Consider the following 14,843-nt stretch of genomic DNA (forward strand, 5'->3'; position numbering starts at 1 on the left):
GAGCACAAGTGCTATGAGGAGAGGCTGAGGGAGCTGGGGGTGTTCAGCCTGGAGAAGAGGAGGCTCAGGGAAGACCTTATCTCCCTCTCCAACAGGAGGACAAGAGGGCATAGATTCAAGCTCTGCCAGGGGAAGTTTAGATTGGATATTAGGAAGAGATTTTTGACAGAGAGAGTGCTCAGGCATTGGAATGTGCTGCCCAGGGAGGTGGTGGATTCACCATCCCTGGAGGTTTCCAAGCTGAGACTGGATGTGGCACTTAGTGCCATGGGCTAGTGACCACAGTAGGGTTGGACTGGATGATCTTGGAGGTCTTCTCCAACCTAGTTGATTCTGTGATTCTAATAGTCCCAGTGACCAGGTGTACTATTTCACACAGCATGGGAAAAAATACTTAGAAGTCCTAAGACAGTGTGAAAAACCTGCTTAATAAGATAAATCTTTCCTATAATCAAGACATATGCTTTTCCTGCTTGCAATCAAATTTTTTACTACATACAAACACACATCAATTTTTCCTGCCATACAAAATTAAAAATGGACTTTGCTTTCAGAGGTCTGTGACAAGGGAAGGCAATGGATGCTTTTTTCCCCCCCCCCATAAATCAATTCCATTCCCTCAATGGTAATGTACAGTAAGACATCTGAAAATGGGATGCCTGAAACTATGCCAAGAACTTTCCCATTCACAGAAATACTTGCAAATACCAGTCAGAGTCCACCCACCAGTCCACACTGAATACTGTGCAGCTCTCCATTAATGGACACTCAGGAATGGTGACTAAACAGGAACTTGTAGCCTGTTAATGACTGAAACTTCCCAATATGGCTAAGGCATGGATAGCACACACACACACCCCTAGACAGAGCTGATTTCAACAAAAAAGATGCAATTGTTTACTTCATAAATTCACCCTGAAGAGGAATGAGTATTTTCCTCATAAAGCTTAGTGTTTTCTACACGAGTACCATCTCATTTTTGCAGAGGGATTTTACCTCACAGAATTCTTTCAAATGTGTTAACCTAGGTCTGAAAGCAATAGATCACATATGTTCCTTGCAGACCTAGTACACTTCCTTCCTCTAAGATGTTCTAGACTTGTATTTCATGTGAAAGAAACACTACATTGCCACCAATTAATTTTTGTACCCTCTCCCCCAAATAATTAAGAAACTTTCGAGACACTAACAATACAAGATATATTTATATTCAATGGAGGAATAAAAAAATTACTGCTGTCAACTTAAAATATGAAAAATAAGAACCAAATCACAAGAACTGAATGGCATTAATTTGTCAACAGGAAGGAGCAAAGTCCATGCAGATGGATTTTTGTACAAGGAATAATGATCACTGTGTGGCACATGGCTAATGTTTGGTTGGGTTTCTTTTTTTTTTTTTTTTAACCATCTTGGAGCAAAACAGTTTCCTTCCCAACATCTTGCACAAATTATAAATAATAAAATATCGATGCACCAAAGGTGCAAAGGGACCTGTATAAATCTTCCTTTTTATTTGCTCACTAAGTTCTTAGGTCAGCTCTCGCTAACATTTGCCAAGCATCCTTCTGAGATGACTTGAGGAAGCAGGAATTGGATTCTTGAATAATTGATTGCATCTTTAAAGGAAAAAAGAAATTGCTACATCCTTCCTATTTCTGATTAGGATGCTGTCCTTGGACTACTTCATACCACAGCAGCAGGACAAGAGGACAGAGACTCAAGCTCTGCCAGGGGAGGGTTAGGTTGGATATTAGGAAGAGATTTTTTTTCCAGAGAGAGTGCTCAGGCATTGGAATGTGCTGCCCAGGGAGGTGGTGGATTCCCCATCCCTGGAGGTTTCCAAGCTGAGACTGGATGTGGCACTTAGTGCCATAGGCTAGTGACCACAGTAGGGTTGGACAGGATCATCTTGGAGGTCCTTTCCAACCCATCTGATTTTATGATATATTCCTGTGCTCATGTATTTTTTCTGATCTATGTTTTTTTCTTTATAGTTATATACATTCTGCACAAGAGAAATTAATTTCCATAACAGTACCATTTAATAGTTCAGCACATTCTAAATGTGACTTCAAACAATCAAAGAGGAGCTATTTAATTGCATTTGTCTCATTCTAAACAGAAGATGCAAAGCACCTACAAGTGGATTACTTTTTTCCACCCAACCTCCCAAGACGTGTTGAAATGATTGTGCCAACACCAATTGTATTTTAGGTAACCTTTCCTTAAAGGTTACAAACCTTGGAGGACAGTTGTTTCCACCACATTTTCTCCTGCATTTAAAAGTGTTTCCAACAGAGAACAAATGAATTATATACTTACAGCATGGGGTGTTTGGTCTGCTCACAAGCTGTGGGAATGCACAGATCACTGACATCTCTACTTCATGCTTTTGATTTTGATCCTTTTTTGCACTCTCATCAGCCCAAGCTACTGATTTTTGCCTTTGAATCAGCTGCTCAACCTCCCCAAACTCAGTCTCAGCTACATCATTTGTCAATCCAGCTTCTTTCAACATCAGGTATTGCTTGCGAAGAACTGGAAGCAAAGCATTTAGTGCTCTGGAAAACAAGAGGCAAGACAAGTTTGCTTAAGAAAACACAATCCTAATCCAGGGACAAAAGTTTTAGAAGCAATTTGCTTCTGTTGCACTAAATTCTCTACATAGGTCTTCTGAAGTTACAAGTGTCAGAGCAGAAGTTTTATCACACCTGCCATGAAATGATACTTACTTTTCTGTTTGCTTATAATACTGATCATGAAGGGACACCAGAGATAACATGTGCTCAATCTGGGCTTTCAGGTCCTGAACTTCTAGGTTTAAATGGCAATACTGCAGATCTTTATGAAGTTCCTTTGTAGCAAGAAAAAAAAAAAAAAGACAAAAAATCAAACAACTGCACATCAGACTGAGAGGGAGAAACTAAAATTTCAACTAAAAATAATATTAATTCAACCTATATTGAAAAGGACAGATGGAGTGGAGCTATGTTATTATAATAAAGTTTTATGGCAGAAAGGTATGCATTGTGTTTTATTTGCATGCATAAATATTGCTTTGCAGCTAGATTCCTGTGACCATGCCAGTCCCAAAACATTTCTGCCTCTGTGTACTCACTCCACAAATTTTACTTTACTTCAGTTACTAAACTGTTGTCAACTCACACACTGTACCCTTTTCCCAATTGTCCTCCCCATCCCCAACCATGGCAAAGTGGCATTTCACCTCTGGAATACACCCATCTTGCCCCAGGAGACGCATTTCATTTTCAACACGGTGCAGCCAACTGGTGTTTTCCTCAAAGTGTTTGACTGCCTCTTCTTTCTTCTTCTGCATGTGCATGCAGTTCATTTTCAGCACTGCAAGCCTTTGATCTCGCTTGCAAATGGCCTTAAAAAAATTAAAAACCCAGCATTTAAGGGAAAAACCTTCAAATTCACCACATTGACTCTCTCTACATTAAGGTTTTTTCCCTTACTTTTATACAACATGATCAAATAAGTCCTAGTAACTCAAGTATGGATATGAACAAACCATTTTATCTGCTTTGTTTTATTAATGTAATATGTCCTGGAAAATCCAACTAAAGAATTAAGTATTGGGCAAAAGGGAAGTCCTTGATCTTCAAGCATCAAATTCTTGTGGTGCTTCTTGGAAATTTGGCAACAAAAAGGCACAAAAGTAGCAACAGCAAGTTGGATAAGCATGAGGTAGTGTCCTCACACATTAATGCAGCAGAAAGAGATGATTCACTGTGCTAAACTCACCTTTTCTACCTTTTCTTCAGAGCACATCAGTTGAATTTGTTCATGAGATTGATCCTGGTAATATTTCTTGAGTGTGTTTTCTTTCAGTTTCTTTTCCACCTTGAGGTATTCTTGTTGGATTTCCCCACGGTTTGCAAAGACACTTTTAAGGATTTCTTTGTATCTATTAGAATGAAAGGAGCAGAATAAATAATTAATTACTTCCTGAAGACTTTTTTGTTGTGACCATCTCCTTTACAAGGGGAACTGTCAATTCCAACTTAATAAAATAAACATACTAAAATTAAGAGAGAAGAAGTGAAGCTCTGGTAGAGATGAGCACTAAAGAAAGGATCAGGACATCAGTAAGGATTTTATGTATTTGAACAGAAGTAGCAACTTTATTTCACAGTCTAAAGTTTGAACAACTGAGTCTTACTGTAGTGTTTTATTACTCTCCTTTGAAAAACAAACAGAATTAAGACCTTCTTCTTCCCCAGTTTTAGAAATACAACAGTTTTCACTAAATGTCCAGAGAATGCTATTGTATCTAGGTAAAACTGTGCACTAAAACACTAACAGAATTCAGAAATATTATTTCTTTGATGAACAGTAATAGGTTAATGGTTGGACTCCACAATCTTCAAGGTCCTCTCCAACTTAATAGATTTTATGATAATGAAACAACCAACTGCAGAGTATCAGAGTTCTTACCCTGAACTGTTACTATCTATACTACTATACTATCTATTGCTTGGAGAATTGTTGTTCTCCACAGTATCCATAGAAACATGGTTCAGCCCAGCTGCCTGTGAAACTCAGCAAGAAATCAAGGTGAATCCTCTGTTTCCCTCGTAGTACAAACCTGGGCATAATTTAGGAGAGGCTGCAGATTCTGCTTCTATGTACAGTCCCTATGAGGAACCATTACCAGCAAATCAATCCCCAGTGTCCCAAATATAGCACCAAATCTAGAAGCCTTTGCAAGGCTCCTGCCTTAAGCTAGATCACTCTTTCATAAGCCCACTTCTGTTCTTATGGAGTTATCATCTCTTCTTCACTTGAAAAATTACAGTGTTATCCTGTAGGTATATCCAGGGCATGAACCCACTGGTCTACCTATTCTGAAAGAGCTTGTGGACTGCTGGTTGCAGTTCCAAAGGCAGTGCTCACTGTGTGCCTCAGCAAGCTCAAGACCTGCAGGGCTGGCAGACAACACATCTCCAAGCTTTAGACAGAGGGAGAAGGAATGAAGTGGTGTATTCACTGAGAGCGAAGCAAAAACCATAGGTAGCTGGAATGAAATTCAAGACTGTGGATAAGGCTCTCTTCCCTGTCCCAAACAAGAGAGAGAAGGAAGCAGAACACCTTCAAAACCTGTAAATGGACGTGGGGGAAATCAACACATCACCCACACCATCAGTAGGATGAACCTGACAGGATATTCATGAGAAGGAGAATGAGACATCCACTTTATTTCTGCTATCTAGAGGGAATGAGAGAGGCTTACGTGTGGCTCCATGGATATTCCCTAACATCAAAACCCAAACATGCTCTGACCGACAAATCTTGGCATAGAACATGTCCAGCATTTTGAAGAGATATTTTAGAGACCTTGCCCTTGACTGACTCTTCCCACACACAAAGAATGAAATAAAGGGCAAATCACAGGAAATTAAAATCAATCTTAAAGACATACAGTGCAAAAATATGCAGGAAAACTGTCAGAACTATCAAGATGACTTAGAAACCCACACTTCTTTTGAAAATTAAATTTAAATAACCTGAATGAGAGGGTTTATTGAAATGTCTGCAATGCCAGTAAAATGAAGCACAGTTAGAAGACATTTTGCTTTGAATGGGGTTTTACTTCACCTTAAAGTTTTCCAGTTAAAAAAAATACCACATTCAAAGGGCCAATTAAAAAAAAATTAACTGAATCAACTTAGGTGAATAATTGCCAGAAATATGTGGTGAGATATGCAGAGATACATCCAGAAAGACTTTCACACCCAAACCTAACCTTCCCTTGGAATAGATTGACTCCTGCAACAAATTCATACTTCACATCTTAGTTTGTTACTTTGTGTGTGCTCTCATGGGACTGTCACATCAGAAAAGATAGGAACATCACCAAGAAGAAAGAGAGGCCAAAAAATGTAAAAATTCATAGAAAATAAGGAATCTACAAACATAAATTGAACTCTTTGTGGAAAGAAGAATGTCAAGTTTTTGTCTCTCTTTACCTTTCAGGAAAGATACTACTTGAAGTAGTGTCTGCCAACAGTAGCAGGAGCTGCTGTCATTTATGCAAACTACATTCTGCCTACCCACAAACACAACCTGTTTCAGCTCTGCTGAAAGCTGCATTCATATGCTCCTTCCTGTCACATGTCACTTCCTGCATCCCCCTCTCATTGCAAATGCACCACCAAGTTGTTCTAAAAAGAAGCAACATGTTATGCAAAGCCATCCCAAGCCTAAGTAAAGCAATGCTGAAGTGAGGAAACCAAGACTGAAAAGAGAAAGTTTGTTTTACAAATGCTTTTACAAGCTGTACAGACTCCAGTTTGGAAGCAAGAGGAGATGTGATTTGTTTACCTTCCTATTTCCACTTGCTGATGGTTTGAAGGTTCTGCAGCATTGTGATTTTCAGGAATGCTTGCTTGCTTTTCTTCATATTGTCTCAGTTTCTCCTTCAACATTAGGATCTAAACCAAAAGAGGCACCTTTTAGCTGAAACTTACTGGGGTTTTTTTTGTTTGTTTGTTTTTTTTAAACCTATTATTCTGTGCTGATATGCAACTTTACAAATAGTAGTAGGTGATATTCTTATCAGATACCAAAATTACTTCAAAATACTACATGGGAGAAATAGGACAACATTGCCCTATAGGTTCAATTCTATAAACTTTTTTTTTTTTGTAGTCAAACAATCTTTCAAACTTTTTACAACAGACGACTTCTCACCCTCTGCAACTCCCTGACAGGAGGTTGGAGTCAGGTGGGGGTTGGTCTCTTCTCCCAGGCAACCAGCAGCAGGACAAGAGGGCACAGACTCAAGCTCTGCCAGGGGAGGGTTAGGTTGGATATTTGTAAGAGATTTTTTCCAGAGAGAGTGCTCAGGCATTGGAATGTGCTGCCCAGGGAGGTGGTGGATTCACCATCCCTGGAGGTTTTCAAGCTGAGACTGGATGTGGCACTTAGTGCCATGGGCTAGTGACCACAGTAGGACTGGACTGGTTGACCCTGGAGTTTTTTCCAACCTGGTTGATTCTATGATTTCTCACATACCTCTTTCCTTTGTTCGTTGCAAATTTTGACATATTGGCTTATGTGACTGTCCAAACTAACAACGTTGCTCTTCAACTGTAAAGAAACAAGTTAGAAGTTAAAGTGTTTCCTTCATGTTTTCATGCATAACAAAATACACTAGGTATAAGTACTACATAGTTACACATGCACTGTATTGTGCATGTATTGATACAAAAGTGAACGAAGATGTAATATTCCAAAAGAAATAACTCTTTTCTCAATGCTGCATTATTATACTTCAACAAGAGAGCAATAAATACTAATATACTCACAGAAGACTTGATATCCTTTGCTCGGTTTGCATACTTAAGGGTATTATAGGTGTCATCATAGAACAAAGAGGATGGACTGACAGCAGCTATCATTATTGTCCTGCAGTTTCCCCCAAGAGAATCTTTCAGTAAGCGAGTAAGTTTGCTGTTTCGGTAAGGAATGTGTTTCTTGCTCTGGAAAAGAGAGTTAGATACATTTTTTAAGGATTATTCAACTGTACTTTAAATAAAAGGCTGCTTAGAATGACAAACAGCCATGAAACTTCCCTTTGACATAAGCAATTTTTCTCAACCTAGACATCTGAAACACTGAGTCTCTTGGAACTGTTTAAAGCCTTTACTACATGTGTATTACCTAGTTACTTTCTGCTCTCTGGATACATAATTACTACTTTTGTTATGAGGACAACTAACAGAAAAGGCAAACTACAAAGTACTTTCAGTTGGGAAGGACCTCTAAGCTCCCTTTGGTTCAATCCCTCTGCTCCAAGCAGGGTCAGCTGAGGTAAGATGCTAAGGACTATTGCCCCATTGGGGTTTTGATTATGTTCAAGGATGGAGTTCCCATAACCTTTCCAGGCAACCCCATTACTCAACCAGTTCAGCAGTTTTTCAATGTTTTCAGGACACTGGGAGGTAAAGCAGCACATACCTTTGGATCTGCCAGTGCATTAATGACATTCCCAAGAGCAAGCAGGGAGCGGTTAATGTTTGTTCCTTCTACAAAACGAGCCCCCTTGGCATTAGTTGCACTGGCACGTTCAGACCCTGCCAGGTCAATGAGACTCATTTTGGCCACGTGAACACTTTGCTTAAGACTTGCTGATTTAGCTTGCTGCTGGAGGTAAATCTATGATTAAAAAAGAGGAACAAAAATTAAAAGGGAATCACTAACCAGTAAGTTAATTCTATAGCGTAACAACTGTTTTCAGAAATTCTTATTGGAATCTCTCTCATAATCCAGGTTAAATCTTTTAGTACATATCTAACACCAACAGGCACTAGTGGCAACAGCAAATCCATTTCTTACACCTCTTAAACTCACCTGTTTTGGAGATTAGCAAGGAAAAAAGAAGCAGAGTGCAGCTGGACCAACTTTGACTGGGATGGAGGTGATTTTCTGCACAGCAGCCCATATGGTACTTTCAAATTTATGACCCAAACAGTGCTGAGAAGACACTAGTGATCAGCTTTTGCTAAGCAGTGGTTGTCTGGGGTCAAGGCAGCAGGCAAGAGCTTGCAAACACACAGCTGATCCCAACAGATCCAAAGTTTCTCAGAAGCTGCCATTGCCCAAGGAATAGTTGGCATCAGTCTGAGAGTGGCAAGTGATAGTTCTTCTGCACTCTCCACTTAAGTGAACCACAAGATTTTGTGGGTCACTTACCAACCCCTTGCTTTCACTCTTGTGATTCTCTCCCCCATCCTGCTCAGAGGATTAAGCAACCTACTGGTCTCAGGGCTTACAACAGCAGCAAAGATTGGTGAGGTTTTTTACTCTTTACTACAGGGAAAATGAATTTCACAGCTAAACCAGCCAGATTCTTCTGCACTATTGTACTTTAAATTGAAAAGAGATGCTCGTTTTTTGGACTGCAGGTTTAGGAGTATGCCAGAAAGATACCCAGGAAAAAGGCTGCACTTGCAGTGATTTGGACTTAATTGTATCTACTATCAAAAGGAAACAACACTCATTTACTGCTGTGAAAACACCCTCTGGGATCTTTAGGAACGTGATGCCCCCTGAGGCCATTTGTTCCCCCTGGTCCCTTCTTTCCTGAAACTTTCACAGGAGCTAAGATGCACAAGGAACTAAAATGCCTTTGCTTCCTTCTGCTAGTGAAGGCATTTCCTCAGGTTAATAAGGAAGTAGGCAGGGCATGATTATACAGTCAAAAAGAATTATTACAGTTACCCTCAGATGGCTTTTACTTTTTCAGGATTCTTTATAAAATTTCCCCTTCTTTTGTGCTAAGTGCCTTGACATTTGTTAATGAGGCTAATGGTTACTGGCACTTTCCTGAATTCACTTTTAGACAGTGAATTAGGAAAGAGCTGCCATGCATATAAGGTGACTGACTAAAGAAGACAACACCTCACTAGGTCTGGAGCTTTAAGCTTTGTGCATGAGAAATGAAGTCTTCATAGCAATTTGTAAGTGGAAAAAAATAATTGACAAGTATTGTGAGTAAAATAAAATCCTTATGACTTGCCATGAAATGTATGTCTATTCCAAACAGACATGTTTCTATATCAAACACTACGACTAAGTTTGCTTGTACTATTTCTAGCACAATAGACCAAAAAAGAAAAGAATCTCAGGCTGGGAACACTCTACCAGAACAAGCCAGTAACTATCATTAGTGAAGCAGGGAAAGGTGCAGTGACAGCCAAACTATGTTGTAGGACTCAAGCTTTCGTAAAAATTCAAAAGATACAGGAAATGCCCCAAAGCAGAAGCTTTTCTGTTTCTTTGTCAGTCAGCAGAACACTTTGAATAGAACAGCGTGGCAACTCGGATTTTACTTTCAGATGCAGTAATTATTGCCTGACCTAGATAGATATTTCAAACCCAAGACAGATGGTACAGTAAGGCAAAACTTGCATCTCTAAAATCAGCTTAGAATGTCCTAGGCCAAGACTTCTACCAATTTCTGAATGAGTTTCAGAAAACATCCTGCTCCAATAAAGCTAACAAGACCAAGCCAGCATAAAAGACAACTGGTCTCTACAAAGGCTTAAAATAACAGCAAAGCTGGAGTCATCAAAATAGCACTAGGGATTTCTCATCACTTAACATCTGTGGAACCAAAGACACAATTCTGTTCTTCAGAATGTCACAGACTTGTGGAAATAGATGTGTGATTTATTTAATTGCTTGCTGCTTGCAGAAATACACTAAGCCTGCTAGATAATACAATCAGAGCTTTTTCCTGAGTAAAGGTGAGGGAGCTGAGAAACCCCAGCCCAGCAAGTAAACAGAAATCAGCAGTTTCCTCTGCTCTGTCTGTGGCTCTGTACCTTGAGCCTTTCTAAAGGCAACACACACATGACAATGCAGATCTCAACCTGAACAATTTCAGAAGTCTTTGTACAACTGTGTACAATGTACAACCAGGTGCAAAATCTCAGGGGAAATGAAAAACAGGAGGGGCAATTTCAAGCAGAAGGTTAAGGTATATAAGAAAACAGAAGTTTTCAGATTGGCAGTGATTTTGCTCAGTTACATCAAGCTTTTGGCTCTAGTCAAGCATTGTCTCAGTCTGCACATCCAGTTGAGAACTTAACTGAGTTAAATGCTGTAATGCAAGGACCAGAATTCAAATTTATTTTCATATTTCTCAAACCAGAGCAGCAACAAATAAATAAACCAAGATAACATGCTTTGCAGTATACACTAACAGACAGAAGAAAAGACATTTAGCTAATGGGACCAGTTTTTAAATACTGTTTCTTCTTAAATATCACAGGTTGTATTTAAGAGGAGCCAGGAGGATACAGCAGTGGTCAGCAATGATCTTTGGAATATTCTTAAATTTGAGCAAATTTGTACAAGACATTCAGAACTCATTCATTTTCTAAAACTTGGGACATACCAGAATGGTAAGAAATCACTTCAGTGCAAAAAAAAAAAATAAAAATCAACATTAACCAAAATAAGCAGGATAAGAAAGTACTAGTTGAGATTCCCAGTTTATAGTCTATTTCTGTGAAATATTTTTCCTAGAGAAATGCTGAGCAACATGACAACACCAGAAAGCACAAAGATTCACCAATAACATTCAGTTTCTGAGGTTGCAATATGGAAGTATATTCAAAGCTCAAAATTGCTATTTCGCAGAAAAGACATTTCTTCTAAAGAGTATAAGTTATTAAATATATATTACATGTATAAGCTCAAACTATTGGAACTAGAGACCTTTCCTGGATTTTTTTTCGTATATAAACACTATGAACCTTTAGAAGTAAGGAGTCAACAGGAGTAAACTGGAAAACTTCAGCCTCCTCTTGCCCAAAATAAGGTTCAGCATAGTTTAGAAAGAAAAGCTTCTATTGTATTCAACTTTAAACAAAAACTACAACTCACAACAATGGCCACTGTGCATCTGTCATATCATCTTACCTGAAAGACAGCATGGGACCGGGAAGAGGAGGCATTCACATCTGTGGGATGCTGAGTCCTATTTTTATTTCCATAATCCAACATCTGAAGGATGTCCTCTGCTGATTTAGGCTTTAAGAGTAGAGCACAAGATTAATACCCTTTCTGTTTCTTTCCCCAGAACTACAGGAGATTCTACACTGATTCTAAATGACTTTAACATTTGAACTACCTAAGAGAAATGTCCTGTTTTGAAATTGAGACACTTCAAAGAAACATCCTCAGCTAAAATGCAGTAAGGCAGGAAAAGCAAGCCCTTAACTGCAGCAATTTCAATCAGAGAATGTTTTTGGTAAAGAATTTTAGAAGGAGCCTTATTTAAGAATGATTGACTGAATTGTTCTTGTATTAATGGATTAGTAATAGTTACTATTAGAAAAAAATAGTAAAACTAATTAGTATACTAACTTTTTTTAAATACTAACTCATCTTTTTTCCTCACAAGAATCAAGCTTTGGGAAGGATGATGTTCATGTAGTGAGCCAAACTAAGAACATTGTTTCCTGTCAATTCATTATTCCATGTACACAAAACCTGGAAGCTACACAGCATGTAACATACACTAACAAGGCTGCAAGAAATTCAGTCCACAAGAACTGATTTTCAAATTGGAAAACTAAGTTGTGTCACTGACTTTGCCAAAGAATTGCTATGCTGGCTGGAAAAAGCAATTTAGCATGAAACTTTTCAAACATGGCTATTTAAATTTCAGAAAAAACCCTGAGACTTCACAGCAGCGTAGAACACTCCAAGATGGCAATGAAGCTAAGATGTTTTAGTCAGAAACCAAATGTTCCAAAACCTGCTGGATGAGCACCAAGCCCATGGTACCCTTTGGATAATGAGGACTGAATGCTTTTATCCATTTGCCTTCAATAATATCAGCAGTTTTCTCCACAATGTACTTTTGACTTAGTAATTAGGTTTGCGAAATCCACTAGATAATTACCAAGTGCCATACAACTCCCAGAACAGTGAGAACTTCACCGTTTTCTCAAACACAACATGAGGTTTCATGAGTTTCTAGATGTATTTACACACCTGATGTAATGTCAGACCTTGAACTACCACTCCTTGCTGCCCATCCTCACGAACAGCCAGGGGCCCTGAGTTGACCAGCAGATCATGGATCTGTTCATTGTAAACCTAAAGGGAATTGAAAATATTTTATTAAAACTATCCTCCCATACTTGACAGAATTGAACAGAAATCGCCAGTCTTTTTAATACTTCAGACTAATTAACAAATTCATGGTGTAGAATTTTTCCCCAGCAGCTTAGAATATTCAGTTTGCATGATTTCTTTTTAGCCATTGAAACGGGAGTCACTTTCCCAGTAAATTGTTCTTTTATATATACAATAAAAACTTATTTTCATACCAAGAAAAGAAAGGTTTGCAACAAACATGAAACCAAGTCATTTACTTTCCCCCATTACATATCATAATTCATACTTCAGTGAGATTTAGTTCAAACATACTTCTGGTAAAATTCTTAACTACATTACTTCTTGGTCTGGGAAGCACATGGCAAAGCAAATGTTTCCTCCTCTCCTTCTCCCCAAATACTAACTATTCTTCCATTAAAACTGAGGGAGCTAGAAGGTAACAATTCTACTACTGCTGCTCAACAGCAGTGCCAAGACACCTGTAGAGACTTGTGTGATCTCACAGTGCTCATAGGATGTTATTGGCAAGTCCTGAAGTACAACCCTGAGAAGTCATTTTCTTGTGCACATCAACAGATGCTCAGAAGGAATTGATCAGCATGACACATATCATGAGAATGTTCAATGAGTATATCAGAAGGGATTGTCTTTTTTGGGCAGCATCTGCAAAACAGCAGCAGGTGCCTACAACCCTTAAATTTGCAGAGCACAGTTCGCTTCCACTCCTATCAGGGATACACCTTGTCAAGGCCCAGGGGATGGCAAAACCAACTTGTCTTTATTTATAAAATCTGCCTTATTGAAAGGAACATACCAAATGCAGGAACTCACTTACCTCTAAATAAGACACAGCAACATTGCATATTTTTTCCTCTTTTATTTCGTCAATGCGGTTATAAAGTGTCATCATGGTTAAATACATCACTCCGGGATCTTCAGGAGAACCTAACATTGTATGAGTCTTTCCTGCTCCTGTTGCACCATATGCAAGCACTGAATTTTCACCAAAAAAACCCAACAAAACAAACGTGTCATTTATACCAGTGAAGTAGTCAGAAACACAAAAGTCAAACAAAGATTCACAGACCTTCATCATTCTGCACAGCTGTTATGATAAGCTGATCAAGTTTCTCACTTAGGCTTTAACTTTTACAGCTATAATCAGGTGGCTAATTCAAAATAACATTTTGAAATTCATTCACTGACAATTGACATGGAAATAATATTTGCTTACTCTCCTAACCCTAAGGCCATCAACTTATTTGTGACAGGCATTTCATTTCCCCACCATGTTCCACCTGCCAATTAAAAAAGCCAAACTCTTAAAGAGCTCGTAAAGCTACCACACACTCAGGTGTACAACTGCTTCTGCTTGAGTAACTTGTCTCCTGATAAGCAAGCATACTTCAGATAAAATTCTGAAGTTATTTTCAAAACAGAGTAGAGCTATCCTAACCTCCACATGCTAAAAAGTTAGCTTCTCATATCTCAGAATTAAAACACAATGATTTATTTCAGGCTTTTTTAAGGCCCCTGCAGCAGTTGAAGACAATGGTACAAGCTTTAAAAAATTTATTGAAGCTGTTTAATTAAAGAAGATAAACAGCAAAGTTACCTGTGCAGTTATATCCATTTAAGAAGCCATCAATTAGGGTTTTGGTAGTATGCTCAAAAACTTCCAGTTGGGATGAACTTTCATCAAAAACAGCATCAAACATAAACTTAAGATCTTTCCTTTGTCTTTTGTTGATATCCCTGTTGGTCAGCCTCTTCCCATGTAAGAAGCTAACTTCTTCCTCCTTTGGGTCAAAGACCAACACGTGCTGGTCAACAACCTGAACAACCTTGCTGAAGTTGCCCTGTCTTTCCTTCTGGGTCTCTGGACGGACACGGACCACCACTTTCACATGGCTACAGATGTCTTCTTCCTTCGTAGGAGCCATAGTAACATTCCTTCTGCCCCACGGCTTGGTTTGCAAGGCTCAGAGCCAACAGCTGAATTGTTTCTGAAATTGACAAGGCAGAGTGAAAGGCTTTATATTTCAAATAAAACCTTGCACGCAGTTCAAACATTAGACCAGGACTATTATCTGACACCGGTGCTGGATCCACCCATCCCTTGCCAGTTGGCTACAACGGTCTGTTACAACTTTGGCCTGAAAAGGAGAGTTAATTCA

The 14,843-nt window shown here is 38.9% G+C and overlaps 1 protein-coding gene across 1 annotated transcript in view; it reads right to left on the reverse strand.

Annotated features, from left to right (window-relative positions):
* The window catches only part of KIF18A (kinesin family member 18A), a 22,778-nt gene extending 8,169 nt beyond the window's left edge, over positions 1-14,609 (reverse strand). Inside the window, exons 1-12 of the mRNA XM_009083672.1 lie at positions 14,282-14,609; positions 13,502-13,659; positions 12,541-12,645; positions 11,461-11,571; positions 7,990-8,187; positions 7,338-7,511; positions 7,045-7,119; positions 6,352-6,461; positions 3,772-3,934; positions 3,230-3,394; positions 2,736-2,857; positions 2,326-2,564 (exon numbers count right to left, since the gene is read on the reverse strand). Of these exons, the coding sequence (XP_009081920.1) occupies positions 2,326-2,564; positions 2,736-2,857; positions 3,230-3,394; positions 3,772-3,934; positions 6,352-6,461; positions 7,045-7,119; positions 7,338-7,511; positions 7,990-8,187; positions 11,461-11,571; positions 12,541-12,645; positions 13,502-13,659; positions 14,282-14,609 (1,948 nt within the window). The remainder of the gene's footprint in view (positions 1-2,325; positions 2,565-2,735; positions 2,858-3,229; positions 3,395-3,771; positions 3,935-6,351; positions 6,462-7,044; positions 7,120-7,337; positions 7,512-7,989; positions 8,188-11,460; positions 11,572-12,540; positions 12,646-13,501; positions 13,660-14,281) is intronic.
* Positions 14,610-14,843: the final 234 nt, after the last annotated feature.

This window comes from Acanthisitta chloris, unplaced genomic scaffold, assembly GCF_000695815.1.
Source record: "Acanthisitta chloris isolate BGI_N310 unplaced genomic scaffold, ASM69581v1 scaffold23091, whole genome shotgun sequence".
NCBI lineage: Eukaryota > Metazoa > Chordata > Aves > Passeriformes > Acanthisittidae > Acanthisitta > Acanthisitta chloris.